The following is a 27,946-nucleotide window of genomic DNA, read 5'->3' on the forward strand; positions in this document are numbered from 1 at the left end:
CCACTAACTCATGCCGGACTACACTACATCGTAGGTTTGCTTTTCTCCTCCAAATCAATTCCTTGTAAAAAGAACCATCTTCCAGAAGGTTTGATGGTTGACCGCTTCCCAACCGATTTCTCTATCGACCAGATAAGGTATGAACCGTTTCCTTAGTATGACATATCATGAATCGGACTGGGCTGCAACGGGTGCTCGGCATGAAATAATATTTTTAAAAAATTAAATAATTCACGGGATCCATTCGGTAACGAGCAGAAAGGTCCGCAGCTGTTACAGGGACCATTCTTTACAGTGGATCCTAGCCGATCTAAGCATACGTGTTTCTCGATGGTTAATCATTACCCCCTTTTTCCATCTATCGGGACTACCAGCAGGATGGATTAGCGCCCCCGTTTTCAATACGCCCATCTGCCGTGCCCCCCATTATAACTCTCCCTCGTGATGAATCCAACGTGGCGGGAACGTCAGGGATAAGAAGTTATTAAGGAAACCAATTACCCGGGTCTCCGAATATCCCGGAGCGTTTAATCCATTTTGCATCCACTCCATTCCTGTTTCCGCCACGTCTGAAACCCTGGCCTATACTTGGAATTTTCTATATTATTTGTGCCCTAGTCCATCATATTTCCATTTTTCCATTTTTCAATTTTCCGGTTTTTTTTTTATTTTTCAGTCGATTTTTATTTTCTTTTTCTTCTCGTATCCAGTCGACTCGATTGAGCGAGGCTATCTTGCGCAAGCCTCGCGTCACATGTACTTGTGTTGTGCCTCATAAGACCCCTGGCCCAGGTGCTGAGGTATTCGCATAAATGCAGTCTATGGGCACGGAAGACTCGGTCTTCCATCCGCCTAGATCAAGACTATACACCGGAAAGATTTCCCCAACGCACTGGCCCGACATGGCGACTCCTCTAGGAACGCAGATGATGGCACCAGTCGGAATGCACTCTTACCATTCACTCTTCGTGGTCAGCTCAGAAGTTCCCCGTCATGTCTTCACCTACCGGTGGTGGGAAGACGAAGCTACAACCGTGCTGTGGGCCTTCAACATTCCAGAGATCTGCATGGTGATCCGCTATGCCCTATTCCGGGATGAAAACCTCCCGCGCAGTGCGCTTCTGAGCCGTAACTATGAAACGGTCGATTCATTTTTGGTGGCGTTGTCTGATATCAGAGAGCATCAGTACCTCTCTGCTTTATCACATTTGCAGAGGGTGGAGGAGGTTTTGCGCCGGTCGAGAATACCTGTTGTCAAATCAATTGCTTGGAGCTGGTTCCCGCCGAGAGAACCGACTGACCCGAGGATAATTGCTAGTGCCATCGATATTGAGAGCCATTGCCAGTTTATGAGGATGGAGTTTGAGGAGATCGTTCGCGCTGCGCTGGGCTATCCTGCTCCGTCTGTAGAGTGGTTTCTACAGCAACATACTTCCCTCTATGTTCATCTCTTGGATCATCTGAAGGTATACCCAGAACAAATCTCGGTTTACCTAGAAGTGGAGAAGGTGTGTGTCTATTTTCCATTTGTCTTCCATCAAGCGTTGCCTAAACTAAAGCTTTGTGCTGTAGTATTTGCGGGGACGAAGTCCTTTCGCTTACCGTGCTGTGGTGCAATGTTTGCATACGCTTCTACCGGAGACAGCATTCAATGTTCGCATACCGAATACACCCGACTTAGAGTTCATTGCTGGTCCGATCCAGAACATGTTCAAAGATCAGCCTCCTAAATTGACGACAATCCTGAAGATGTTGTCTGTTTTGTCCGTTCGCTTTCGTGCACAATACAGCCAAACCCCGAAAATGGATTGGCACACTCCATTCGACACGACATGTCTGTTTTTGGAGGACCATCTGAGTGCGACATCTCCAAAGGATCTTGCGCATACCTTGGCTATTACCGATGAAGTAGACTTTTCACGACTTTCACGACAAAACATTCTCAATGGCGACGGTATGGCGAAAGAATTAATGGAAAACTGGCACACTATCAGCATGTCAGTTTGGGAGTGCTGCTGTGCATTACCAGACATGTTCGAGTCTTTACAAGAATGTGCACAGGCAAGTTCATCTAAAACAAAACGAAGAGATGCAGATCTAACAAAAAGAATTCAGACACTTTTCATCAAAAAGGACTACTATTCTTTAACTGCCATTCTCGAGGGTTTACAACGATTCTCCATCTCTACTGCTCGATCCCGCGGCTTGAACAGCAACCTTGGGGGTATGCTCGTTCTAGACGCTCCTATCCTACCGGAGGCTATTCATCTCATCAACCCGGTCCACAATTACGCCGCTTATCATCAACATTTCCTCGAGGATCCGGGTACCCCCTTTTTGTTCGCTCATTTCCGGGAATACCAGCAGCACGGTGAGACCGCTATTCAGCCGCTTTTCGACTATCTACAGGGCCTAGTTTCAAAAGCATTGTAATCGGCGCCACGATCGGCAATCGGCAGCACGCTGATGGCTAAATCGGGCGAGCAAAAAAGAAAAAGACGATGTGTGACGTGCATGGAATGTAGGTGATCATGCTACTCATGGGACTGGAGAGTATTTCAAATGTTTGCGATAATGGCAGGTTATGGTACACCCTCTTGGAATGATTTCATTACTAGGAAGGCTTCATCTTGATCTTGACTTGGGAAACAAAGATCGACGAATTCTTGTTAGATTGCTTTATGCATTGTACTCTGGGTCTGTCATTTGGTCATGTGTATGTATTTGCTATCGTTATACCCATGCTAGCTTAAGTAGCATCCGCAGGACGGGGGCGTCGGGCGTTGCATGAATCTGGAAAGACGGGATCTTTTTTAGGAGGCTTTTCCCTTGATTTGCTGATATCATGTGTATGTTTTGAGTTTTGGGCTTATTTCCTCTTGCTCTATAACAAGCCTCCTTATGAATCGTGACCATAATTGGGCTCGGCACGCTGCGCTCCAAATCTAGATCGATCCAATAATATCCATATTCTATGCAGACCTCCTGGCCATAGGTCAATAATTGTTTGGCCTTTCTTTCTGGGCTAAAGTGCCGCTACAAATCAAATCGGATCCATCGATCCCGGGACGTCGGCCTTTAGCGTCGAATCAGATCACTTATAGCTCCCGAGCCAGCGTCATGCGACACGCATGAAACGAGACAAATGCCGAAGTGTCGAATATAGGACAATTTAATACAGCGCGCAATAGGCCGGCTCCTAGTCCTCCGATTCAACCCGCATAAAGTCAAAAAGTCATCACCTAGCGATAACAACGAGCCAACGGTCGGATTCATCGTTGGGTGGATTCACTCTTTCTTCCCCGCAATCTTCGGCGCCTTGGCTTGTCCAAAGACACCCATGAAGTAAAGCACTCGGTTCACGAACAGGAACGCGGTAGCTCCGATATTTCCCCATGTTAGCGCATTCCAACCACCGACATCCACAAACGCATCCCAGCCCATCGCGATGTATGTGGCGTACACATGGCCGATATCGGCGATCGCCAGAGCAATCAGGTAGTTTCGAAGAACCTTGGGCTCCGTAGTTGCGTGCAGCACGCCAACTCCGACGAGGAAAAGGAGGTTGTAGAGGTTGCCTAGTTGGTAGGCAAGTGCTACACTGCTGGGATGTTGGAAAGTTGGGGCCGGGACATGGGGTGTTTGGCCGTAGATGAAGCCGTTGAGATCGAAAATGGGGCTGAGACTGCCCGCGACTCTATCATTGGGAGCGGGCGTTCGGTTAGTTCTTTGTTGTTGTGCTGATTGTCGGGTTCAGGGGGTTGTACAAGGAGATGGGCTCAACAATGCCGAAGATGATGTGGGGCCATGTTGGGAAGATGGTAGGCATTTTGGAAATGTGCGAACTGGAGAATATGTTCGCCTTGGTTTTGGTTGGAGCTGGGTTTTGGATGGTTGAGGGAGGATGTGGGCCGCTGATTAAATGGTGCTGTGGGAGAGGGCGTGCTTTGGGTAGCTCAATATCACAGTACTAAAGGTCAATTTCGATGTGAAAGAGTAGAATTGGGGAAAAGGTCCCAAGATATTCGCGAATCGAGAGTAGCTGAAGATCGATCGAGCTCTCCGCGTTAACGTGGATCTGCTGACGTAGATTGCGCTAGTGGTCTTTATTTTCACCCTAATGTTATCGCTCCTTATCGAAGCTTCACGCTTCAACTCTTTCGTCTTATTCATCATTCATTCCGAGTCATCTAGTTGTGCACTATGGCTAGCCCGATGGCTTGCAATTCAATAGCTGAGATCCATTAACAAAGTGATTGATGAAAGAGTATGGATTCTAGTGGAGGTTTACGGCCCCTGGATGAATCATTACTTCGCGAACTTCCCCAACTTTCCCTGCGTATCGCTCCGCTGCGGGAACCTGTCTCATCTCGTACGCTCAGCATTCCATCTCCCCTGGAGCCAAATGCAAGTGGATCCAGGGATTCCAACGCCATCTCAAAATCTACTTCGACCGGTGGAAATGCCCCCACAAACTCGAAAGCGGGTCTGCCAACAGTGACCGAGTTTCTCAATGCTGCACGAACTAAAAAGGCCGAGTCTGCCACAGACCCTCAATCAAATGTGGAGCCACCACCCAAGCCGATTCTCCCCGCATTTGTGAATCTGCGTGCGCTGGAACGTTTCCCATTCTCTTCTTCTTTTGACGACGACGCCCTTCACGGCACACGCAAGCGCCGCCGCTTAGACCTACCCGAATCGTTTAGCGAGCACCTGCAGCTTCCAATCCCACAGGCACAGAAAGAGCAACGTCCTCCTCCCTTTGGTCCTTTTGCTATCTTGAATGGATTGAATGAACCTCCGCCCAATGCTGCTCTCCTTCCTCCTATCGAAGCAGGCTCGATCCCTCAGCTCTTGACGAAACCGTCTCGGGAAGATGCTGCGGTCGATCCTGGTATAGTCTCCGCCAATGGCAACCTTTCAGAGGGCCAACCCATAGAGCGGAGAGAAGCGAGAATCGAGGAGCTGCTCGGCGTGACCCTTGATGACCACAATGATGATGTACATGATCATGAAGACGAACGAATTACTCCATCCGAAAATCCAATCATTAAGTCTGTCGTCTCTGATGCAAAAGTGCAAATCTCGAATGAGATAACCTCGACTCCTGCCACGGGTGACCGTTTGTCCCCCAAGACTCGTGGCAGATCTCGTAGGAATGTGAGGAAATGGACCGAGGAAGAGACAAATGATCTCCTCCGGGGTGTGGTGAAGTGCGGTATTGGTAATTGGACAGCGATATTGGCACAGCCAGAACTCAAGTTCAACATGCGAACAGCTTCTAATCTGAAGGACCGGTATGGATTCATGAAATCGCCCCACTATCTTCTCCTGATACTCATTTTAAAATAAAGATTCCGGGCCTATTGTCCATGGGCATATCGGTAAGTGGATCGCAACAAAAGGCCCTATCTTATTTACTAATGTTAAACAGCGCGTCTGATCCAAATGAAGCAACCAAGGCATTGCGTGATAAGCTAGCCAATGACCTTCTCAAATCTCAAGCCGAAGCATCTGACGAACCCTACGGCAATATTCGCCTCCCGATCCATTCACCTACAAATGTGGGATCTGCACCGAGCCCTGGGGCGGGAAATCCAGACACGAGCGCCCACAAGCCAGCAACCTTGAGCGTACCATTTGTTAAGCCCGAGAATAATCTAGGAAGTGGCACCCCGACTCCTCAACAGTCGCCCCCACCCACGGGCACAGAAGCTTCCAGCAAATCCAAGACAAGCCTTGAATCTCTCGGCATCCCAGAGCCATTCGTTTCAGTCAAATCAAAACGTCGCTCGCGCCGGCCATTCACCACCGCGGAAGACGAAGCCCTTCTCAAAGGCTACGCCGTTCACGGCTTCCAATGGACCCTCATTCAACAGGACAAGAGGCTCAACCTCAGTCACCGCAGAGCTACCGATCTCCGCGACCGCTTCCGTACGAAATTCCCACACGCTTATCGAGACGGAGGCTCTGTCAATGGCAAAGCTTTGATTCCGCCAAAGCTGGAAACTGCCAACAGCGATCCTGGACCAGTTACTCGAGATCGCCCTGCCAGCACTGAGTCTACTCCCACGAAAGCTCCTCCAATAGTTCACCGGCACTCTGATCCGCATATTCATAGTCGACAGACGTCTACCGCTTCGCATACCAATGCGGGCACCGGCCCATTTGACCCATCCTTTTTACCGCCCCCGCAGGGCTTCCTTGAGTCTTCCGGGAATGCACTTTCATTCTCGTTAGATGAGAACCCTGCCGGGCCATCTTCGCCCTGGGAGGATAACACGCTTGCTCCTATGATCTGGGATGACCTGGGCTAAAGAATTCTGGGAAGAAAAAGAAAAAAAGAAGAAAAAAAGAAGAGCAAAAACAACACAAAAGTATTGATTTGTTTCCTATCTGGTTTTGATTCGTTTGCGAACTCCATCGCATTTCGGCATTTCGGGTGTTTTGATTTTTGGTTTTGACTTTTTTGATTTTTTCTTTCTATATCCCGCAGTACACGATGGCTTCTCCTTTTTTCACGCGCAACTTCCAAAATTAGACAACCAATCTATTGTCAATCAATATGTTCTCTATCTATTTGGCTAGACTCTACCTAGTGTTTGTGCCCGGACTGGTTCCTGTGTATGAGAAGGAGCCAAGAGTAAGGTAAAAGTAAAGTTTACGTAGTTCTAAGACAAAGAAAATGACCATGGATTTGCTCTGAGACCTTGCGCAAGCAAACTCGTTCCTTTCCAGGATGTGCTAGATGTTTATACCATCCTGGTGCTTTCTCTGGGAAATCTCCTGGACCACGTCCTCATCATAACAGTGCTGTACTTTGTGGTTTTACTAGTAATACCGTGAGAATCCTAGCGTGGCTCTACGCGACCTTTGACCCGTAATGTCCAACTGCAAAGTCAGGCTTGCGTCCGATCTCTTAGTATCCTTGAGCTCCAAGACCGGGCTGATAACCTGGCTGCGCTCGAGGGCCGAGGCTGGAGGCAGATCAGAGAGGGAAAAGAGAAAGAGAAGCACACGCATTTGTCAATAGGTAGGGGTCATCAATAACGATATGAAGATGACAGAATAGTATTCTATTCTGTGTATGTCCAAAAGCAAACGAGAACAAAAATCAAAAAGTGCTGATCTGTTCCTGAAGCTGGTTACCTGCTCTGATAACCCCCGCAGCGCAAAACCATGTCAACCACTAACCTCGAGATACATGAAGAGAATATCTGCTAGGTCTGCTGTAAACCCCAGAATTGCCCAATCCGTAGTCTCTTCCAAAGCAGCCTCTGTTTGCTAATCCGAACTTGGCCTGCGAGTGATGCCCATGAGACCCCTATGCTTCTCAACTTGTCGTCTGGCAGTGCTACAATGAATGTATCTACCGCTTTTCCTCGTTCGTAATAGATGTCAAGTTGAAATCGTTCCGCACAGCAATCTACCAAATGTCATGGATTATCCAGCCACTTGGTTGTGGATTATGACTGCTGCGCTTAGCTAGCAGCATCGCAGCGTTGTCGTTGTCAAGACGTACCTCGATAGGTTGTAATTTACCTCCATGTCAGTCAGGCAAGATAGACCATTTAGCGAGCTCCCAGAGCAACAGTGCATCTCTTGTCCTGGGGTAGACAATGGCCTCATCCCGTCGAGTCGTGACTTGTGTCGTGAAGCATATCGAGCGACTCGTCGAAAGATGTGAGAGACGTTTTATGTTTGTTATCGAACGTCTTCATCCTGAAGTATATTTTAAATGTTGTATATTCAACTTGAGAAAAAGCAAGGGGGGGTTTGAGAGTATCGGGTAGTTAAGGTAGCAGTCTGGACATTATTAATAATGATTCGATAGTGAGAATAAGTAGTACTTACCCCGTTTGACGTAATTTCCGTAGACGTATCTGATGCAGTCATGCTTGGAGATGGAGGACGATGAGATCTCAATCTAAGTTTTTCAATGACCCGGTCTGTGTCACGGCCTCTTTGGCCTCTTGGAGGATCATGACCGGGACACAAACGTATTTTTGTCTGCCGTGAGTACGCCCCAGTACGACTTATTTATCTCGCCGCAGCAGGACTCGTATATGTTGCCTCGCCACCTTTGATGAATATCTCCTTGCAGCCTTTCCAGCACATTGTCCACCATAACTTCGGCGGATCGGTACATGCGCCGAGGAGGCCTGGCGAAACCTTTGGTGATGACTGTAGCTGCCACCGCCCTTATAGACTCCAGCAAAGAATGTTAAAGATATAATATGCAATATATTATATATGATATATGATGTATTATATGCTTGTGATATGTAGGAAGGAGAGAGGTCTATCTGACAGAGGCACGCTTTTATACGTGATTGTGGCGTCATGTGCCTAGATGATTACAGGCCAAACAATTGCCATCATGCATCTTCAAGTGAATGCTAAATACCCAAATGAAGTCTCTGATGTGTCATCGGAGGTCAAGTTGAGACTTGAGATTCATGATTGGCAGATCAATGCAAACCCGAAGACTTGCCAAGCCAAGCTTCGGCTAATCAATATCATGCAGCTTAGTTTTCATGATTTCAACGTTCCTAGAACAAAAACAGCAAAACAAGCCAAGGAACTTTAGTAAAGAGATCAAATAATCAAATGATAATTGGATATCAAGAACATTCAAGTGCCAAAAATAGAGACCATCACATAACGTACACCTGTCTACTACTGCTTTTTCGCCTTAGGACATAGACATGGACAGTCGCGTCGCCGAAGAAAGACAATGCAGTCGCGGCCGAGCACACGATGCTGATGAGAATAATAGCAGAATGGCAAAAAACTCATCCTGGAAATCAAAGGCAAAAACAAAATTTTGGCTAAAGCCCATAGCGCTCAATTTGCTTCGTGGATGGAACAAAACAAGAAAAAAAGGAATTAAGACTCAACCCCCAGAATCCACCTCAAACCTATATACAAGGCGAGCCTACCAATCTACCACGCATTGCGGTCCCAGTTCGGATCTAAAACAACTGAGAGTTAGCAAGTCTCCCATGAAATAAATTTCAACCATGACCATAGCCATAGCGACAGAGAAAGTGATCGGAATAACCCACCCTGTATGAAACTAGCCAACACCTTGCTCCCCGTCTGCAAAAGCGGGTGTCCCGCCACAATCTGCAGGAACCGCTGAAGCCCCTCACGGCGGTGCTCAATGACGTCGTCACTGAACCGGTTCGTGAATACCTTGCCGGGCAGCGGGGGAATAGTAACCCGCGTGCTCTCGCGCTCGAGGATATCGCGGAAGTACTCAAAGTCGGAGTAGCGGCGGCGCACGACCGAGTGCTTCAGCTTGAACGCGGGTATGTTGGTCCGGCAGACGATTTCGTACGAAGTGTACATGTTCCGAGATGTGCCATGGGTTTGGGGATTGCGGACCTATAGATTAACAAGGAGAATATGTTAGTGAACTGGCAATCCATTTCTATCTTGCGGCGTGGAATTCAGGACGGGTACGCATTTGGGCTGGACTGGGCTGCATTGGCATTGTGGGGTGCGGTGCTGATGGCACGCGACATGGGGTACATGTCTTGCTTTGGCCTTGGAGTGACAAGGGTGGTGGGGTTACGTACCTCGATCTCAAGGAAGTTCTCCGGTGGTCCGTAGATCTCCTCGAAGGTCTGCTGGCGGGACTCTGGGACGTGCTGCATGGTGGGGCTATTTGAGAGAGGAGACCGGGGCTTTTTCTAAGGGAAACAAATGCCCGGGTGGGTATCGGGTTTCAGGAAGGTTAATGGGCTTTAGAGCAAATTGACTTACGTCTCCGCACGGAAAGGCAAGCGAGAGAAGCGGGGGATGTGATAAGGGAAAATGGTTGATCCGCGCTTATCGCTTATCGCTTCTATCTATCTTGACAGGAGCTTAGCTTCTCTTTAAACAAAACTTAAGACATGGATTATTTCAATTACTTCATCCTGCGAATTAGACAGACTCAAAAATCATTGAAAGTCGCGGAAATACAAGTCTGGCCCCATCAATATTTCAGAAATATTTAGGTTTTCATTCATAAACACTCATCGGGTTGAGACTTGCGTTCCAGCCTATAGATCACAATTTGGAAGCCATAGCCTGACCCTGAGATCACTTTTCGCTAAAATCGAATCGATTATGTTGGTAGAGCGATCGCTCGCCTTAGATTTCACTTGTCACAGTATCCTCAATCAAGAGCCTTGACAATGGCACCGGGGCAGCGCCTAGATATTGGAAGTCATTAGCCCAGCCAGCGTTCCAAGATCACAATAATGGGCAGCAGCTGGTGACTGAGCTTGTCTTCTGAAACCAACATATCCTAGCATTGAAAATCCACCCCACACGGATTGCCTCAAAAGGACGCAAAATTCTGGCCAATGCAAACATAAAGTCAATTTTTAGCCCAGCTGTAAAAGTGTTTCATGTTGAATAGCAGAACCGAATGAGCCTCTGGGGGATCACTTTCCGGGCGATGTAAAGAATTGGTAAACAGTTCACTCGAACAGACAGGGCATTGGACTCCTGAGCAGTAAAGAACTCGTTTTGAAAGGAGGCAATGGTAGAACGGATTGATTTGTCCATCATTCTCTGGTGGCGGGCTTGCATTTTGATCGAAGCTCGCAACGAGAACACCGCACGTGTAATTCAATTTTTGCAGTCCCAAGACCTCGGCACATTTTATCATAGAGTACCGAGAAGCTCTTCAGTTTACCCAGAGTGGTTCACAGGTCCTAGGTACACGTCCTCCACGCCCGCATGGATTTGTTTTTGAGCGAGAGAGCCCCATAAGAATTAGTATATACTGGGCCTCCAGGCCATATAATCTCCATTTGAAGTGTGTCCGTCTTGTACGAGGGTCTGGAGACTGAGCAGTGTTGTGACCTGCGAGGTCTTGATGGAACTGATAGCATACTTATTGTGTGGTGCCTCAGAACCTTTCGGGAGGTATAGATGTGGATAAAGCGTATGTACTTGCAAACCAGTGAATATAGAGGTGAGTGAAGTCCTGGAGCACCGGTTGCGTGAATAAATATAAAGGCACCTGGGTAGTGTACAGTTGATTGAGAGAATGATGTCGAAGTGGATGATGATAAATCTGAGGCAAACAAGGAACAGGCATGCAAACGAAAGTCTTAGAAGCGAATTCAGTCAAGCCTCTGGGCTGTCAGTTTCAAAGACACATGCTGGATTCTAATAGTTCGCTAGGATAGAGCTTTCCCTCATCTTTGTTATCTTTTGTTCTCGACATACATTTGAATTTGACATTCTATTTCTTCCAGCTCTAGTCCAGCTAAGAAATGACAAGACGAATACTTCAACATTTACCGAAAAAGATTCTGAGGAAAGTACCTCCAAAAATTGCTCGGTGATTCTAAGACGATCTAGATTAAATTCATCATATTAATATTGATACAAAACTTAAACCGCATTGCTCCCCCTCAGCTGATCATAGGAGGGAAGTCCCGGTCCCTCAGAATGATTCTTAAAATGGGCTGCTTCCGGTTCCCTAATGTAAGGCGGCGGAGGTGTCGAAGCCCTGGTAATCTGTTCAGCACGAGGAGCCGAAGGCCGAGGATGAGCTCGCGGCGGAGGGCGACCTCTATTAGGCTCGCAAGCTGACAATCTATTCTCCCCACGATAAGGATTGTTCTCCCTGTCACGAATGATTCCCTTCAGAAAACAGATAATCACAACCAACGCTATACCAACACCAGCACATATACCCATTATTGCTTGCCAGGAGATTCCGTTCGTAGGCTGATGATATCCGCCGTATCGTTTGGAAAGGTGATTGATCGTACTTCTGAGACTGGCATGAGCTCCGTGAGGCTTATAGGGCACTAAAGTGGATTTATTGAGTGTCTTCAGGTTGCACCATTTCTGGGACTTTGAGAGTACAGCTAAATGATCATCGATTAGCAGGAGTAAAGTTTGGGCTGGAAGGCATGGAACTCACACTCGACAGTCCCAGAGCTTGCATCTTTCATGCAGTGGATTACTTGATTGAGAAATGATGTGTCTTTGAACCATGCGGCACTGTTTGTGTCACACGGTGGGGTGTAATCAATATCTTGAATACATGATAACTGCATATTGTTAGATTAGTCAAGGTCAAGTATGAAGTTTTGGTATAATATTTCACATACAGCACGATCATTAACGTCGTTTGATTTGTGAGTCAGTAGACGAAAAGGACTATCTGCTGCAGCAGATAGAATAGTTCCTGCTATAGCAAGCAGTAAGAGCCTCATGGTGAAGGGAATGATCGACGTTCAGTATAGTAAGCTCGAGAGAGATCCCTGATATTTTCCATTCTTCTAGAAACAGGGATTTGTTTCCACTATTTAAATTCCCAGGAACTGAGCGAGGCACAGAGCCTCTGAGGCATTTCAATGTGGCTGTGGGGATAATAACTCAACCTTGTTGATTGGCGCGCACGGACGGCTCACCGGCACGGGCAACGCAGAGAATAACCCAGACTATTTTCAACTTACATTGGACCCATAACATTGACACATAAGGACACTCAAATATTATTCTAGGATTTAATACCGAATTGAAGCCTGAACCTCGTGACATTGAAGCCTCCAAGGCTGTTTCTCAGTGTTTTGGGCTGTGCCGACTTCCGGCTCTTTGGTCCTCAGGCTTACAGCCTTGTCAAATACTGTGGGTCCCTAAGCCCGAACCAATACTATCGTCATCTTTCCTTCCACCCCCAAGAGCTTGGCGCCATTCCGATTCGAATACGCGATTGAATATACTGGTCCTATTGGTCAGTTTTCCGGGCGAGCGCCCCAAGGGTATCCTGGGGCCCTTTTGGGGAAGGCCAAGTTTGTCTCACGTGTCTGTATATGTCATAAAGGCTGGCTGTCGGACTCGAGAAACGCCTTGCCCATGGTGGCTGGATAATTAGCTAGAATAGCAACGGGGCGCTTGCTCGGCGAGAACCCCAAAGTTCGTATTTATCTCAAATGGTCTTGGAATAAATTAATGCGCCCAGGGGTATAGGGATTGTCTTTATGAGACTGATAAGTCCAAGCGTTTACTAATACTATTCATTGTTGACATTCGTGGTCGTCGTGACGAATATTGGAGTCGGCGATATTGTTCGAGAGGTAGACACTGTGATACTACTCGAATCGTGAGTAATTCAAAGGCAAAATGAAGGATTTAGCTCCCAGTAAGAGATATGTTCTCTTTCGGACTGATCATAATATGTCACGGGAATGGATTTGGGATTACCTAGTAAATACGTAGGCTATTATGTATTCACGAGTACATCCACGGTATATCCGCGGAAGGAGTTATTTAGAAACTTTCTAACCCACCCCTTCTCTTTGCCTCGCCATCACTGCCCACATTCTTGAGTACATCGACACAGGACCTTCTAACTACGGAGTACTATGACATATGAAAATGGGCAAGTATCTGATGTCATTTGAGGACAACAGTTGTCTGACAACATTGGCTAACCTTGCTTATAGAGGGATGTCAGTGTCCAGACTGTGAGACTTCACCTATTTCAGCTGTCGAAGATGCGATGTCGTCCACTACCATTGATGATGAAAGATGCACTACCCCCACTTCTAGTGATACATGTGACAATTCTGATAAATCACATTTGACTCGGCGCTACCTGGACTGCCCTTGGAAAGGCAGAACATTCATTATCCGCGATTCTGTCACACATCTTGTGATCGGGCTTCAAAAGGGCAATATTGAACTTGTGCCCGATTATCACAAGCGGTGGTGTGGTGTCTACTGGACATGCGTTGAATCTGAAAATATGGCCATGGGGTTTCAAAATGTGATCTCCGGCACCTTTCTAGGGCAACGCGATAGCTATCGTCAGGAACCTGTTATTGCGGACAAAAAATACCACGAGGACAATGAGGCATTTTGTGTGCGACAACATCCTTCTGGTGGCTATATCATCCTCAAAAAAAAGGGAGGTGGATTTTTACCGATGCGGATAGGGTCGGGTAACACGCTCCAGGTCGGTCCTAATCGAGATGAAGTTACAATATGGGAGTTTATTCGAGTTGACAATGATGTTTGAACTTTTATTGCTCTCCAATCATTGCTTGATGTCATGAGGATGAGCCACATGGGGATCATAATCTACCTAATATCTATGGATGTTAAGAAAAGGGTTATACTCGGAGGATGATAAGCAATTCTCATAGACTTTTCTTGGCTCCTTTGAACTGTCTAGGTGACTGAATGTGGGAAGTGTTTCTCAATGGCCCACCTCACTCAAATATTGCTTTGAGGGACATCCCGCCCACTATATTACAAAGAAAATCCTAGACAGTAGTTCTTCTTTTAAGCCCCATTCCCCCCATGGAAATAACTGACAAGCAATGTGAGCTTTCTAAGGTCTACAATGGCGTTGAAATTATAATTTTACCTTCCAGTCACAGCAAAACCAAAGCGTCATTTTCGACTAACGGTGAAACCAATCTAATATTACAACCTGTTGACTACTATTCTATGTATTGCTGACCCAGTCTATTATTGCACAGGAGATTGGCAGATAATCTCAAAATTTGAAACAACCATGCGCGAGAATTCCGCGTCCATCAGCCTTTTGTCTCCTGCACCCCGTTTCCTTTGGAGCATGCTTATCAGCTCAACCAACCGCCCATCGACTGCACGCCGGGAGGTCTCAAGGTCCTCAATGCTTGCTAGAGGAGAAACCTTCAGTCAGTATCTGTTCGTGCTTCAAAAATAGGGCACTTACCTGGAGTTGATTCTTGTGATGTCCTTTCTCCCTCCTGACCATTTGGTTTGGAAGGACTAGAGCCATGGCTTTCTATTCCTTTCAGGCTCCTCACTCCGTAGCTTGCCGTTTCACCCATATAATAAACGGCTGATTCAATGTTAGCGCATCATTATTGTGGTCAGGGGCGAAGGGGTTGCAGGCTTACTCTTGAATGGTAGAGCTGCAATTTTCCCGCAGAATACTGCTGAACTGAAGCCTATGGTCTTAGCCACTTTGATGGCTATATCTCCTTTTGTCTTTTCGATTTTGACCTTTCCATTCGTGGTATTAGCGGCATCGTTACCCTGTAAGCCTCAGTCATTAGAAGTGAAACCTGTGGGTTTGAAAAGAATTTCCTTACCTCACGCCACTTATAGGCATCTGAGATGTGCGAAACTGTCGGTTTGACGATGGCCTTCATCAAGCTTTTGCTGACAGATTTCACTTCGTCAAAAGCTGACAATTCTTCTTCCTGTACCTCTTGTTCACTTTCGGTATTGTATGTCTGACGTTTGATTCTAGTTGCAATTTTTGTCAGAAACTGATCCTTGAATGAAATCGAAGATATCGAAACATACAACTCCAATCCGGATATTCTCATCGCTTTCACCCTCATCAGAATGGCCACTGCTACAGCTGACAACTTTATTGATGGCCTGGTTCTCATTTGGTATATCGCAGGGTCGGTTTTTGTGACACAGCATCTGAAGTTATCCCATTTCAGATGAGAGTGAAAAGAGCTGACTGCATTTTCGATGGCATTCTCCTGCTGAATCTGCAGACTTATGCGCTGTACAGCTTCTCTCGTCTCGGGTCGCAAACAATAGCGCACTGCTTCGACCAAGGTTTCGGTAGAGCAGTCGTTCTCTTGAATAGGTTCTGGACCTATGCAAGACCTGTGGATAGCTGAGGACCAGAAAGGTTGGCTGGGACTAATGTTAGTCACAATACCAATTGGCAATGTAAGCCAGTATCACTCACTCTCGAAGAAGGGGAAACGAGACCATCGGCTTGCCATAACGGATTGCTGTCGATATTGTCGGAACATTACCATGCGTAAAGACAATGGAGACACGGGGTATGAGCCAATCTATCAAGGTTGTGAGCTATCCAGCTGATGAGAGTTTGCAAACATTGCTCACTGACCGGTTGGGACATTATCTAATATGAAAATCTTTGAAGACTCCGATATGCCGCTGACTGGGTGGAAGCTGCTTGGTAAGAGGAATGCAAAACCGTATCTGTCGGAGGCCTCTCTGAGATATCGCACAAATCTTTCTGAGTTTCCAAGCAGAGTAATATCTAATGAGATAAAGATAGGTGCCGGTGTAGAGTCGAGAAAGTGTACCAGCTCGTCCGAGGGCATGAAGGTAGAATGGGTCTCTAGGTTGACGTAGCCGGAGACATCTAGAGCAAATCTGCGATTAGTGGAGTAGGTGCTGAGGTAATCTTCTGCTACTTACCGATAGTATCGTTCCAGTCTGCTGGCTTTGGAAGGAAGTCAGATGACCAGAGATATGTGTGAGGGATATTCAGTTGCCTTAAAAGCGCCCCTCCGCCAGTGGGGACTCCAGGGAGGCCAAGAATCCCTTGCCGGAAATGATCAACAACATGAGAGACCCTATGGTTCGTTTAGCCTGAGAGCATGCGTGTGTAGTAGAACGTCGACTTACTCATGCCATAATGATTCCTCAATCAACAAAAACGAGAAGTAATTTTGCATGTCACGGTCAATACAGTCATCTACCTGGATCTGTGCTAGAGGATTGGCAAATTCTCTAGTAGGCGTCCAAGGTGTAGTCGACATGATGTGAAGAGGGATCGACAAGCGCTCAGCACAATGAATGTGGGCATGGGCAAAAGGCGTTGCAATAATAGCATCAGCAAAAAATGGTCTATCTTTCCACAAACCAGGATGGGTACAGGCAATCCAACATGCTTTCAAGGTATCAATCAGGATTTTGTTGTTCTTCATGACTTCAGCCTTCTTGGCATTGGCTAAGCGAGGCATAAACGCTGAATCAATTTTCTAAAGAGTGTGAGTGATCAGTGTGTACCCTCTAACTTTTTTATACTGGCAATCACTTACAGCCATTGGATGCTCTGGATCACTACTGACTGAGAAAAACTCTAGTCCGGCTTTTTTCACAAGAGTATGAAAGATCGAATGTGTCGCGACTCGAACTCGGTGACCATGTCTGCTAAGTCCCTGACCAACCAAAATACAAGATTTAACATCATCTGTACACATGTTATATTAGCGGTAGACCCTTGTGTGACTGCGGGGGAAAGGTATACCCACCTCTACTTCCCACAAGCATGAGAATAATATCTAGCCTCATCCTATTGGTCTCGTATGGGACCTCGCCATTGCCTCCGCTCTCTTCATTATCGGATACTCTTGGTGGCTTTGTCACAATTTCGATCATCTGTGGACGCTGAGTGGGGAGAGAATACCCCTGGAGTATAGCGGAGGTCCGGCTCCCTGCACTCAGATCGATACTGAAGCGTCCATTGTCTGTATTGAATATTTAGCAGAGCTCAGTATTTGAACCGGACACCCTGTTATTGGTACCTTCGAAGGCTGCCAGCTCATGCAGCTCATTGTGCATTATCGGTGGAGGAAGTGGTGCATCAGTGAATAAGGAGCTATACGTCGGTGGTAGCTCATCACCCTCAAAATCATCGTCTGTCAAACGATCATCATCGAGCTGTCGAAGGATTTCTTTTTCAGACATCCTGGGTTGATTTCGGTCGCAGAAGCGGATAGTCTTGACAACAGATGCTGAGTTGGTTAGTGGTAAAACTCGAAGAACATAGGCTCATCTCATACCAAATTTATAATATAAGCATTGTTAGGCAACTCAGTTATGAAAAAGAAAATGGGTTTGAATGCTTAAAATATCCAGGCTGGGGCCTCGTGGAATCAGGGGTGGGTTTCTACTTGCACGATAAGTGGGGTTTCGGGTTCGTATTCGGCTTCCCGAGATCATTCCTAGTCCTGCCTGGCGATCTGTAGTGGAAATATACCTGAACAATGAGCGCCATCAATCGACACTATCTCTGATGGTCTAGAATTAGCAACTTATCACAGGTGCCTAAATCCATCTCATTCTTCGAACTTGAGATAGATTAATGTTGTTGGAATGAGATTAACGACTTGACACGACCAAACAATGTACTATAAGACTCTGGAAGACCATGCTACACTTTCCTTACAAAAGCTCACACTCACTTTTATTCTTCTCTTCAAACCAATATTTCAACAAACCACATCCATCTATACATCTTTTTTTATTTTTTTATTTTTCTGCAATTTCTCCCATTATTCACTTTGTTCCAAAAGTCGACCTCGAAAACCTACTATGGCTTACGTTCTTTACAATTATACACCATCCCTAGCCGCAGCAGTTGTGTTTGTCATCCTATTTGTGATAGTGACATTAATTCATATCATTTTGGCATGCAAAACAAAAGCGAAGTTTCTCATCGCTTTCATCTTTGGCGGTTGTTTAGAGGCCATCGGTTATGCAGCAAGGGCTGTCAACGCGCATGATGCTCCGACCTACACTGTCACTCTATACGCAATGCAAAGCCTTTTCATCTTGCTAGCTCCATCATTATTCGCTGCATCAATCTACATGATCCTAGGTCGGATCATTCGGTTGACCAATGGTGATTCCAGGTCTCTCATTCGAGGAACGCGATTGACCAAAATTTTCGTTTGCGGTGATGTTTTGGCGTTCCTTATCCAATCTGGAGGTATGATTGGGACATATTACCTTTCCCCAAGACCTCTTGTCATCCAGCTTTGCTAACACTTTTCTCGTCAAGGCGGTGCAATCATGTCAAGTGCAAAAACTGCGAGCAAGATCAAGCTTGCTGAAGATATCATTATTGTCGGACTTGTCGTTCAAATCCTTTTCTTTGGCTTCTTTGTCATAGTCTCTGTTGTATTTCACTGGCGGATGTCAAGCAACCCTACCTCTGCAGCGCTTGGAACCTCGGTCAATTGGCAACGTTACCTCATCGTGCTATACTCTGCCAGCTTTTTCATCATGATTCGTTGCATTTATCGGGTGATCGAGTATATTCAAGGATCGACCGGGAGTCTACAGAGTCACGAGTACTTCGCATACATCTTCGATGCCACGTTGATGGTTTTGGTCATGGTTATTTTTGTTATCTTTCATCCTGGCCAGATCTCTGAAAGGGGAGAAACAAAATTGGATGAGACAGAGCTCATGTACGAAAGGTCAGCTTAAGTATTCACATATAGACAGTGCGCGCGCTTTCGGAGTCGAAATCCATTATACCAGCGTTCGTTCCTATCGTTTATACCTAGTATTCGCCAATTGAAATCATCGGCATACCACAGAAGACTTGCTTTTTTTTTGGTACACAGCAGAATAATGGACTTGGATGCCTCTACGGTAGAGGTTAGTAAAAGGGTGCAGCTCTTAGTCATGAAAGAACGATAAGTATCAGGGCACTAGTGAACCTTTGCTCATTCCTGGTAACTAGGAGGTATGATACGGATTACATTGAGCTATAGGGACTAGAAGTGCATAGTAATAACATATTCGCTAAGTCAAATACATGTGCTTTGATTACTGGCGAGGATGAATAGCGGTGACAGATGCATGGGCAGTGTCACCAAAACTTCATGTAAAGATAATTGTAGAATATATGCGAGGGAGCTACCGGAGTTTAGTTGGATTTTACAGACATCTACGGCGATTGTCCACTGAAAAACATTGAGGAAGGCTTGGTCCGATGCGAATGCCAAGGCCGAATACGAATACCGCGGGAGAAGTCCGTGCTTTCGCGGGGGTGACTAATCTTTATTGGGATCTGAGCCTCATTTTTAGCGGTGAGTTTGTCGTATTCGGGTCTCGCGTTCGCGTTTGTTCTGGCAGGCCTGAGTTTCTAGGCCATAAATCTTGTATATAACTCAAAACAGATCGACCAGGGATTTTGGGGGTTCTGGAAACCGAAAAGCTTGTTCCTAGGATTATTTTAAGGAAATGCGAGCAGTAGCGGAAAAGCCTTTCAAAGCAATGTAGACTGGTCTCCACAATAATGAGACCGTGACCAATCTCATCGGTATTCAGCCCAAAGGTCGAAAGTAATTGGCAGCGAGGAAGGGTAGCGTTGGCGGGCTGTGGACACTCTAGTTGAGGAATTATCATCGGATTTTCATGTCAGTCTTTGTGAATAGAGACGACTCTATGAAACCTTCAGCTTCTACCATCCTACTTTTAGGTATATTTTATGCTCCAGATTCCGAGGTCAAGAAAAGAAAATGGCTCGATTGTAAAGTCATGTACCGGCAACAGATATATAATCACCAATCTTTGTTAAAGCTTCACCTTGGAAGACCTGCTAGGACCCACAATGAAAATATTCATATCTAAAGACCAAGCTTGAACCCACCCCAGCTAAGAGTGGAGAACACTCCAGCTGGATCGTAGGTGGATCTGATCTTTCTCATGCGGGCGACATTCTCTACGGGGAAGCCCGCATAAGGATCTTGCCACTCACCAGCATCGCCCATATAGACAAACTCGGAAGCAATCCCTAGCTGCTTGTTGATACTGTGGAGGTGCTCAGCTAGCTGACGTGACCATGCCTCCACGCGAATATCATCTTGGGCTAGGTCCCAGCCGGTGCTGAATTGCCAGACTGCAGAAAAGTAGTTAGACAGTGTTATCAAAAGTTCAACTTTAGTCTTTGTCAGACTCACTTATGAGAGGCTCTTCCTCGAGACCCCAGACGTTACCAACACCGTTGGTCTTGGCCACGCGGGCCGAAGAGGGGGAGACATAATTGATGACAAAAGTCGGGTAAAGACCTTTGACATCGGAAATCGTGTCAACGGCAGCCTTCCATGCCTTGTAGATCGAGTAGAGGACCTTAGCGTCGGGCTTCATGGACTTGTGAGAGAATTGAACACTAGAAACTTCGTTAGCGATTGACGAACCCGTAGCTATGAAGTCTACTTACCGGAACATCTGTTTGGGGGAGTCAAGGGCATTAGCCCACGTCTTGATGGTGGTGACATTGTTGATTCTCGCCTCAGCGGGAATCTTGGTGAAGTTGGCGAATTGGGAGGGGGGTTGCTGACACCAGCCTGAACACCAAGGACAGACCCCTGTATCACCTTTGTGGTCATGTTGTATGCAATGGTCGCAATCATACCCGCCGCAATGGGGTCCTCGTCATCTAGCTTGGCTGACTCACAGATGGCAGAGAGGAACTGGGGGAGGTGAGTCTCGCTGAAGACCTGAATGGTTGTGCTGACCTCCGGGACAGCGAAAGTTTTCAGCTCAAAGCGCGTAACAATACCAAAGTTGTTTGCGCCGCCCTTCAAAGCCCAAAAAAGATCGCTGTGTGAAGTCTTGTTTGCGGTGACCTGGGTGCCATTTCCAAGAACAACATCATAGCTGACCACGTTGTCCATAGCATATCCGTACTTGTTGTTAAAGTAATGAAAACCACCGATCAGAGTCAGACCAGGGACGCCGATGGTCTTCATACGACCACCAACACAAGCGCGTCCATAGGGCTCGAGTGCCGAATACACCTGATACCAATTTAGACCGGGGCCGACTTCCACGGTGTCAGTCTTCACATCAACGGTACTGAGGTTCGACAAAGCGATTAGAACACCGGCATCGATGTTGTTCGCTCCAGGGTACTATTGGGAACTAAGCTTGGTCCTAATGAATAATTCAGCAGACTATAACTCACGTTCATGTGGCCTCCACCACGGACAGCAAAGTTCGCCTGGCATTCATTGATGATCTTGACTGCTTGCGAGACTTCGGCAGCAGTATTGGGCACGAAAACACAGGCAGGGGAAAGATTCGCCCGGATATCCCAGATGTAGTCGACCGTTTGAGTGGTGTAGTTTTTCGAGCCCGGAAGAATCACACTCTTGGGCATAGAATGAGAAAGCTTCGTACAAGCACACAAGGCTCCCTGGGGAATTTCAAGGATGCCAGAAGAGGTACTCAAGGAGCTCGATAGGGTAGCTGAGGCACGTGCGCCTGAATTGGCATAGGCCAAGCCCGAAAAGAACAAGCCGGCAAAAAAAAGAGGAAGATGCATCTTAAGAATGATACAGACTGAATGAAAGCCAATCTGTATTTATTGCTATTCAATAAAACTGGAAGACGATGCCTTCTTATACTAATTCTTCAGTGTCAAGGCTTTCCCATAGCGGTTCTAAAAGAGCTCCACTATTGTCCAAGTCGACACCATTTTGTTCCTCATGATGATTACAGCTTGTATTCGGGTTCGAACCAAGGATTGCGTCTTGGAAGTTCCAACTCATGTGTAATCCACCTAGGATAAGTGAGGTCTTGGTTCAGGCAGAAATATTAGACAACGGGCCATATAGCTAGGCAACTGTGTATTAGTGTATATTGATAGCAATCGACCATTATAGACGAAACTGGGGTTCTCTGTGTCCACTCTCCAGGATATTTGCCGATTATCAGATCGATACCGAACCCGAACACGAACCCGAGTACTTCTAAGCCTTATCCGAGTTCGCATCCCGGGCCAATCAGAAGCCGAGTCCACTGTCAATTCGGATTCTCATCTTCTCATCCTGGCCTTGGCAACCTTTACCTCATCTAGCTGATCTGCTGAACGGAACTTCGCGAAGCTCAGATCTCATGCCAAGACAATCTTAACTCGGTAGCCTAAAGAATTTGACAAGTTCTAAAGGTTCGATCCTGGTTCCACACCTAGATCGAACACCCAAAATAGCTTTCAATCTTCAATTAAGAGTCGATCTAGACCTCGGATTCCAACCCGAGTACGCACAGACAAACCGTCGTTATCAAAGCACTAGATTTTTCACCTAGCATCCTTATTGCAACAATCCATCATGAAGGTATATAAACTGCTAGATTTCTCGAGATACATTGACTCTTTCCCAATCAACTCAACAGTTCAAATCCAACAAATTTGCTCCTTCTATCATTCTTTGAACAGAATTTACTTCACTTCACTGCACTTCGCTCAGTATTAAGCATCGAAGCCATGGCCGACTCCACATACATCCTGTACAACTACAACCCTTCGGGGGTTGCAGCGATCATCTTCATTGCTCTGTTTGGATTAACAACATTGGCGCACATTTTCCAAATGATCCGGTCCCGAACTTGGTTTTTCATTCCTTTCGTTATCGGTGGAATCTGTAAGCATATTTTCATCCAGTCATAATGTCCAAAACTAATCCATTCACAGTTGAAATCGGTGGTTATGCCGGTCGCTATGTCAACTCCCAACAAAGCCCTGACTGGACGACTATGCCATACGCCATACAATCACTCTTACTCCTGATCGCGCCCGCCTTCTTCGCCGCCTCCATCTACATGATCCTAGGCCGCTGCATGATCGCCACTGGTCACGATTCGCTCTCTGTCATCCCTGTCAAGTGGCTGACCAAGATTTTTGTCGGCGGCGACGTGATTTCATTCCTTACACAATGCGCTGGAGGTGGTGTCCTTTCCTCTGCAAAGAGCAATTCCAACGTCAGTCTTGGTGAAAACATTATCATCGTCGGTCTTTTTATCCAGATTGCCTTCTTTGGATTCTTCATTGTGACTGCTGGCATCTTTCACTACCGCCTTCGGACCTGCTGCGATTATGGTGCCAAGGCTGCGATCCCGATCGGTTGGAAGAAGTGTCTCTACGTTCTCTACACTGCCAGTGTCCTTATTTTGATTCGGTCTATCTTCCGTGCTATTGAGTACATCACCGGTAGTACTGGCCCGCTTATGTCGACTGAGGTGTATCTCTATGTATTTGATGCTGCTCTGATGTTTTTGACTATGATGACGTTCAACATCTTCACTCCCAAGTCGCTGGTGACTCCCCGGCCTGCTCTGCCAGACATTGAGACTGCTACCAATTCGGAGATGGCTGGCGGCTCTGCAGGCACCAATGAAAAATGAGAGAAACACAGATGATGAACATGAAGATTGAATTGGTACGATTTAGAGGACAAGGCGCACATGGGTACTTTTTGGCTTAGCATTTGGGGGAATTTGTGATTGTTAACTTGTTCAGAAAGAAAATATTATATTTCAATTTCAATTTCGTGATTCTTGAATCTTTGTTTGGGCATTTCAACGAGTCATTCAAATTTCAGACGCCTCCTGAAAGCATTTTTGGGACCATGACTTCTTGAAGAAAACTTTTTCTCGATATCAAAGACTCAATAATCATCCAATGAGGGCTTCATTAATGTGTGCAGATGTAGCCTGTACATCAGTGGTAAGAGTAAACATATGACATGGGGGTAACTGAACAGCTGACTAGCTGATCAGTGCATTGTTAATAGCCAGCAGCCTGTCTGTTCCCACTCCATCTAACTCAGTAGTACAAACTCATGATCTACACCTTTAGCTGAGACCCAGAGAATCAGCCTTTCCTCAATTGCTTTCTTGATATCTTCCCTTCTCCTTGACCGTGCCTCTCATGCCTGACGATACCACCCGAGACAACAAAAGGATTTTGGTTCTGGAATGCCTTGACACGGCTGAGACATTTAGGCTCGACATAACTTTGATATCAAGATCCCAACAATTGCTGAATCGCTTCTAGTATGTAGCTAATTGACTTCCCGCTATAGTACCAGAAGAGCTTAATACTTGATAGCGGTTGTGTCCTATTGACATGAAAGACTTTACCCCTGTCTGTAACTTTCTGGACGACCTTTCACTTATCAAGCTCATTTGCGTCGCCATCGTCCGAATTCGAATTCCAATATGAGCATTCTATTCCCTTCGCCGCCGACATTCTATAGGCTTTTATCTCTTCTTCTTGGGAATAAATATCCAGTCCATGCTCTTTATAAGCATTAATAATCTCGCCCTTTTTGGTCGTCTTTCCGCCAATAGATTGACTCCGGGATGGCCTCGCGCATTGGATTACTTGCCGGGTATATAAAACCAGACCCAATTGATCTAGCATTTTGTAGAATGCGTTTTGATGGAGATCTTTCCTGAAACGGATATCAGTCGGCTTGTCTGTTGACCAGCATAGTCGTGTAGACTTGAACTTTCCATATCGAAAGGTCGAATCAAATAGCAAAATATCAAAGAGTCTTCCCATTCGAAGGCCCTCGTCTCCGTGTGCTTGCTTCTTCGGGTTTGCCTGGATACACCGTGTCAGCCGAAAAATGACAATGTTAGATGGATCGCAAAACTAACGGGAATACTAATGCGGGGAGCGCTATCACCCCCCTTGTTATGATCGATATGAAAAAGACCGAGCTCTAAAATCGGAGGTTGTTGTACCAGCATCATGCGCCAGCTAGCACCTTTCCGGACAAATCGATCCAAACTTGCGAGATCTTTGGTCATCGCGCAATCGGAAAAACTAAAACCACGATGGTCTTGGTCGCCGTTGGCAGGAAAAATGGTAGGGAAGGACTCTGCTAGTAGCGAGCTGTGTACAGTTTCTCCCACGCCCCATTCGGATTCCTTTATTGGGGTGAAGAAGAGAGCTTTTTGAATTGATGGTGACTTGGTGATCAAATAACGCCAGCCTCGACAGACCCGTTGGCAAGACGTCAAAAGAGTGCGCATGTCTGTGTGAAACAGAATCATCTCTAGAACCTCCGGTGTTTTTAAGGCTGGAGGAGTCAAATTTGAAGCAGTGAATGCCTTGCTGGCCTTTGATCTCGCGATCGGTGTCATTTTGCATCAAGGCAATATCTAAGTGATATAGGTAGTAGAGCTTCACTGAGTGATGACAGTAATAACGGAAAGGTGCTTCCGTCAGCACAAAAAACCTGCTACCAGAGACTGTAGCGCGAAGTGTGTGGAGTAGCTTTGGCCCCCAAAATGAACGAGTAGGACCGAAGATGCTGCCTTAGGCACACTGGTAGAAGATGAAGAGGATCATACGGGTGCACCAATGAGTTAATCATAGATCTGAACTTGCTAAAAGGCCTTCAAATGAAGACTTGTCTCAACGAACATATAATTAAACTGTCTGGTAGTCGTTCTTGGCTGAGTTCATCCGTACTGGCTGGTGACATTGATTTCCGGAATGACTAGATCAATTCAACAATTTATTAAGATTTTGACTACTATAGAGTGGTGGAAGATGAAGCCAAGATTAGACCACAGACCAGAGCGGTGTGACCAACACAACGTATATATGAGGGATTCAATATAGAAGGGGAAGGGCACATCAGCACTTTGGGGGCTTGCACCATATTGAGGTGGAAAATAGGCGTTCAGGGCATTTGGTTGAAGGTACCGAAGGGACTGGAGATAATATGGGTAAGAGATCTTCCTATTCCTACGCACCGCGAGCTCCACAGAAGGAGACTGCTGAAATTGATGATCTTTTTTCTTCGACAATCGACAAAAAAGCGCCTAGGACGCGCGCGCGAATAGCAGGCGTTTTGATGCTTTCCCGAAAATTTTCCACTCAACACGAACATGGAGGGCGCGTACAAGAATGCCTTCGAGTAAGATTAATCAAACCATGTGATAAGTAGTATCCCGGACATAACCCGATATGGATGCTTGGAAGCTCATTTGCACGGTAATTCGCCCCGCGCCGTTCTCCCCCGCCGCACCACAGTTTGGTCAGCCGCCCCGCCCCATCGAACGACCTTGACAGCGATCCGCATCAACCTGGCGCCTATATTCTAGCCCTCATTGGGTATATATTTCCTGTCTTTGAATTTAAAGGTCTGGCAACAAGCTCAGTAACTTATCTTCGCAGCTAAAGTTGTCTTGTTCTGACTTTGCAAACACAATCATGGCTGAACCAGTGGGGCTAGCCTCCGGATTAATTGCCTTGGCATCGTTCGCTTTCCAATGCAGCGTTTCGCTCTACGAGACTGTGAACAGCTTCCGCTCTCATCCAAAGCGCGTGCGTGAACTCCTCGAAGAGTTGGAAGCTTTAAGTTCCGTATTAGCTCCACTCGTCGAATTAGTAAATTCGACCTCTGACATTGATCTCTCGGTATTGGATCTACCGCTATTGCGATGTGGCAATGCCTGCAAGGAGTTCCAGGAGGAGTTACTCCGATGTGCGTCAGGTTCAAACAGTAATCGGACTAGCTTCCGGGGCTGGGCCAGATTGACGTACATGGGTGACAATATGGACGATTTCCGCAACTTACTGTCGGGATACAAAGCCACAATCAATATTGCCTTGACCGATGCAACTCTGTAAGTCACTTTTGAACCATAACAGCGCCTTTACCATGCAGTAATCTTTTATCTTGCGATTCGTCCTAACCCTTCACCAGACGTCAATCTGCGATCGCTGCTGAAAGCATTAAGGAATACGAAAATCTCATTCAGGATGCCAAGGACGACCTTGAAGCTCGACTCGAAAGTATTGATAAAAAGTTGGAGCACCTAGTTGTCAATGATGCGGCTCAACCCGGACCAGATGCGGCTGAGCTGCAGTCGCTCAGGGACGAGCGCCTTAGCACGGAGAAATGCCTCCAGATTTGTGCGCAGCTGTCGAGCCATATCGATCAGATTCAACTTATGTCTGACGAGACGGATGCATCTCGTGGGTCAACCGGGGCAGATCCATCTCCCGAGACACTCACAAATGAGGGCCTGCAAGAATGCAAACAAAGCTTGACTGCGACAGCTGCCAAGTTGGAAAAGCATATGCGAGATGTCATGGACCGGCTACTGGCGAAATCAAAAACAACCGTCTCGTCTGACGAAGAAGCTCAGGACCTGTCTAGACTACGCGATGAATGGGAAACCGCCCGGCAATGCTTGGATATATGCTCCCGGGCGGATAGTCACCTAAAGGAGAACGTCAGTGTGATCGAAAATTATGGCTCTGGCGACGCTTTGCAGTTCATGGTCTCCGCGGACGGGAAGGTGCTGCACGGGAAGAACCGGGGTGTGGGTTGGAGGAGCAGGCAAGTGGGAGGCTACTTGAGCAATGAGTCTATCCAGCAGCTATCACGAGACCTTACAACCATGCACACAAGTCATTTGAGGGGCGAAACCCCTTTTCCGAAGGCCGATGTCACACCCAGTGCAGAGGATGGGATAGGGGGTGAAATGAAAGCAGAATTTCAAGAACGATTCGGACGAGGCTTCACCCTTAAACCGGTAGCTTCGCCCAAAGCACAAATATAGTCCGTGGGAACAAGATGCGACTGAACAGAAACTCTGAGGAGAT

The 27,946-nt window shown here is 46.5% G+C and overlaps 11 protein-coding genes across 11 annotated transcripts; 6 read left to right on the plus strand and 5 right to left on the minus strand.

The window, feature by feature from the left end:
* Positions 1–902: 902 nt before the first annotated feature.
* N7503_007192 (uncharacterized protein) lies at positions 903–2,433 on the plus strand (the record flags this gene model as incomplete). The annotated part of the gene is made up of 2 exons (XM_057066739.1): positions 903–1,508; positions 1,573–2,433. 2 exons carry the CDS (start codon positions 903–905, stop codon positions 2,431–2,433), a joined length of 1,467 nt encoding a protein of 488 aa, XP_056920420.1.
* Positions 2,434–3,288: 855 nt separating this feature from the next.
* On the minus strand, positions 3,289–3,829 carry N7503_007193 (uncharacterized protein; the record flags this gene model as incomplete). Its single annotated transcript, XM_057066740.1, has 2 exons — positions 3,289–3,697; positions 3,768–3,829. 2 exons carry the CDS (start codon positions 3,827–3,829, stop codon positions 3,289–3,291), a joined length of 471 nt encoding a protein of 156 aa, XP_056920421.1.
* Positions 3,830–4,269: 440 nt separating this feature from the next.
* N7503_007194 (telomere repeat binding factor family protein) lies at positions 4,270–6,317 on the plus strand (the record flags this gene model as incomplete). Its single annotated transcript, XM_057066741.1, has 3 exons — positions 4,270–5,297; positions 5,355–5,384; positions 5,435–6,317. The coding sequence occupies 3 exons, from the start codon at positions 4,270–4,272 to the stop codon at positions 6,315–6,317; spliced, it is 1,941 nt and encodes a 646-aa protein (XP_056920422.1).
* A 2,629-nt stretch (positions 6,318–8,946) lies between these two features.
* Positions 8,947–9,662, minus strand: N7503_007195 (sorting nexin-3; the record flags this gene model as incomplete). The annotated part of the gene is made up of 3 exons (XM_057066742.1): positions 8,947–8,975; positions 9,069–9,390; positions 9,585–9,662. 3 exons carry the CDS (start codon positions 9,660–9,662, stop codon positions 8,947–8,949), a joined length of 429 nt encoding a protein of 142 aa, XP_056920423.1.
* Positions 9,663–13,398: 3,736 nt separating this feature from the next.
* On the plus strand, positions 13,399–14,041 carry N7503_007196 (uncharacterized protein; the record flags this gene model as incomplete). The annotated part of the gene is made up of 2 exons (XM_057066743.1): positions 13,399–13,435; positions 13,509–14,041. 2 exons carry the CDS (start codon positions 13,399–13,401, stop codon positions 14,039–14,041), a joined length of 570 nt encoding a protein of 189 aa, XP_056920424.1.
* Positions 14,042–14,496: 455 nt separating this feature from the next.
* N7503_007197 (glycosyltransferase) lies at positions 14,497–17,484 on the minus strand (the record flags this gene model as incomplete). The annotated part of the gene is made up of 12 exons (XM_057066744.1): positions 14,497–14,669; positions 14,726–14,854; positions 14,913–15,051; positions 15,108–15,264; positions 15,325–15,672; positions 15,728–15,836; positions 15,893–16,153; positions 16,210–16,367; positions 16,420–16,775; positions 16,836–16,987; positions 17,049–17,264; positions 17,322–17,484. 12 exons carry the CDS (start codon positions 17,482–17,484, stop codon positions 14,497–14,499), a joined length of 2,361 nt encoding a protein of 786 aa, XP_056920425.1.
* Positions 17,485–18,111: 627 nt separating this feature from the next.
* N7503_007198 (RTA1 domain-containing protein) lies at positions 18,112–19,011 on the plus strand (the record flags this gene model as incomplete). Its single annotated transcript, XM_057066745.1, has 2 exons — positions 18,112–18,508; positions 18,581–19,011. The coding sequence occupies 2 exons, from the start codon at positions 18,112–18,114 to the stop codon at positions 19,009–19,011; spliced, it is 828 nt and encodes a 275-aa protein (XP_056920426.1).
* Positions 19,012–20,159: 1,148 nt separating this feature from the next.
* Positions 20,160–21,859, minus strand: N7503_007199 (FAD-binding oxidoreductase; the record flags this gene model as incomplete). Its single annotated transcript, XM_057066746.1, has 5 exons — positions 20,160–20,431; positions 20,493–20,701; positions 20,753–20,900; positions 20,948–21,446; positions 21,500–21,859. 5 exons carry the CDS (start codon positions 21,857–21,859, stop codon positions 20,160–20,162), a joined length of 1,488 nt encoding a protein of 495 aa, XP_056920427.1.
* Positions 21,860–22,801: 942 nt separating this feature from the next.
* On the plus strand, positions 22,802–23,718 carry N7503_007200 (RTA1 domain-containing protein; the record flags this gene model as incomplete). Its single annotated transcript, XM_057066747.1, has 2 exons — positions 22,802–22,958; positions 23,009–23,718. 2 exons carry the CDS (start codon positions 22,802–22,804, stop codon positions 23,716–23,718), a joined length of 867 nt encoding a protein of 288 aa, XP_056920428.1.
* Positions 23,719–24,484: 766 nt separating this feature from the next.
* N7503_007201 (uncharacterized protein) lies at positions 24,485–25,467 on the minus strand (the record flags this gene model as incomplete). Its single annotated transcript, XM_057066748.1, has 2 exons — positions 24,485–24,922; positions 24,979–25,467. 2 exons carry the CDS (start codon positions 25,465–25,467, stop codon positions 24,485–24,487), a joined length of 927 nt encoding a protein of 308 aa, XP_056920429.1.
* A 1,078-nt stretch (positions 25,468–26,545) lies between these two features.
* Positions 26,546–27,903, plus strand: N7503_007202 (uncharacterized protein; the record flags this gene model as incomplete). Its single annotated transcript, XM_057066749.1, has 2 exons — positions 26,546–26,961; positions 27,042–27,903. The coding sequence occupies 2 exons, from the start codon at positions 26,546–26,548 to the stop codon at positions 27,901–27,903; spliced, it is 1,278 nt and encodes a 425-aa protein (XP_056920430.1).
* Between the last annotated feature and the right edge of the window lie 43 nt (positions 27,904–27,946).

The sequence above is a fragment of the Penicillium pulvis genome, assembly GCF_028828015.1.
Source record: "Penicillium pulvis strain IBT 33274 chromosome Unknown contig_5_segment0_segment0, whole genome shotgun sequence".
Classification (NCBI taxonomy): Eukaryota; Fungi; Ascomycota; class Eurotiomycetes; order Eurotiales; family Aspergillaceae; genus Penicillium; species Penicillium pulvis.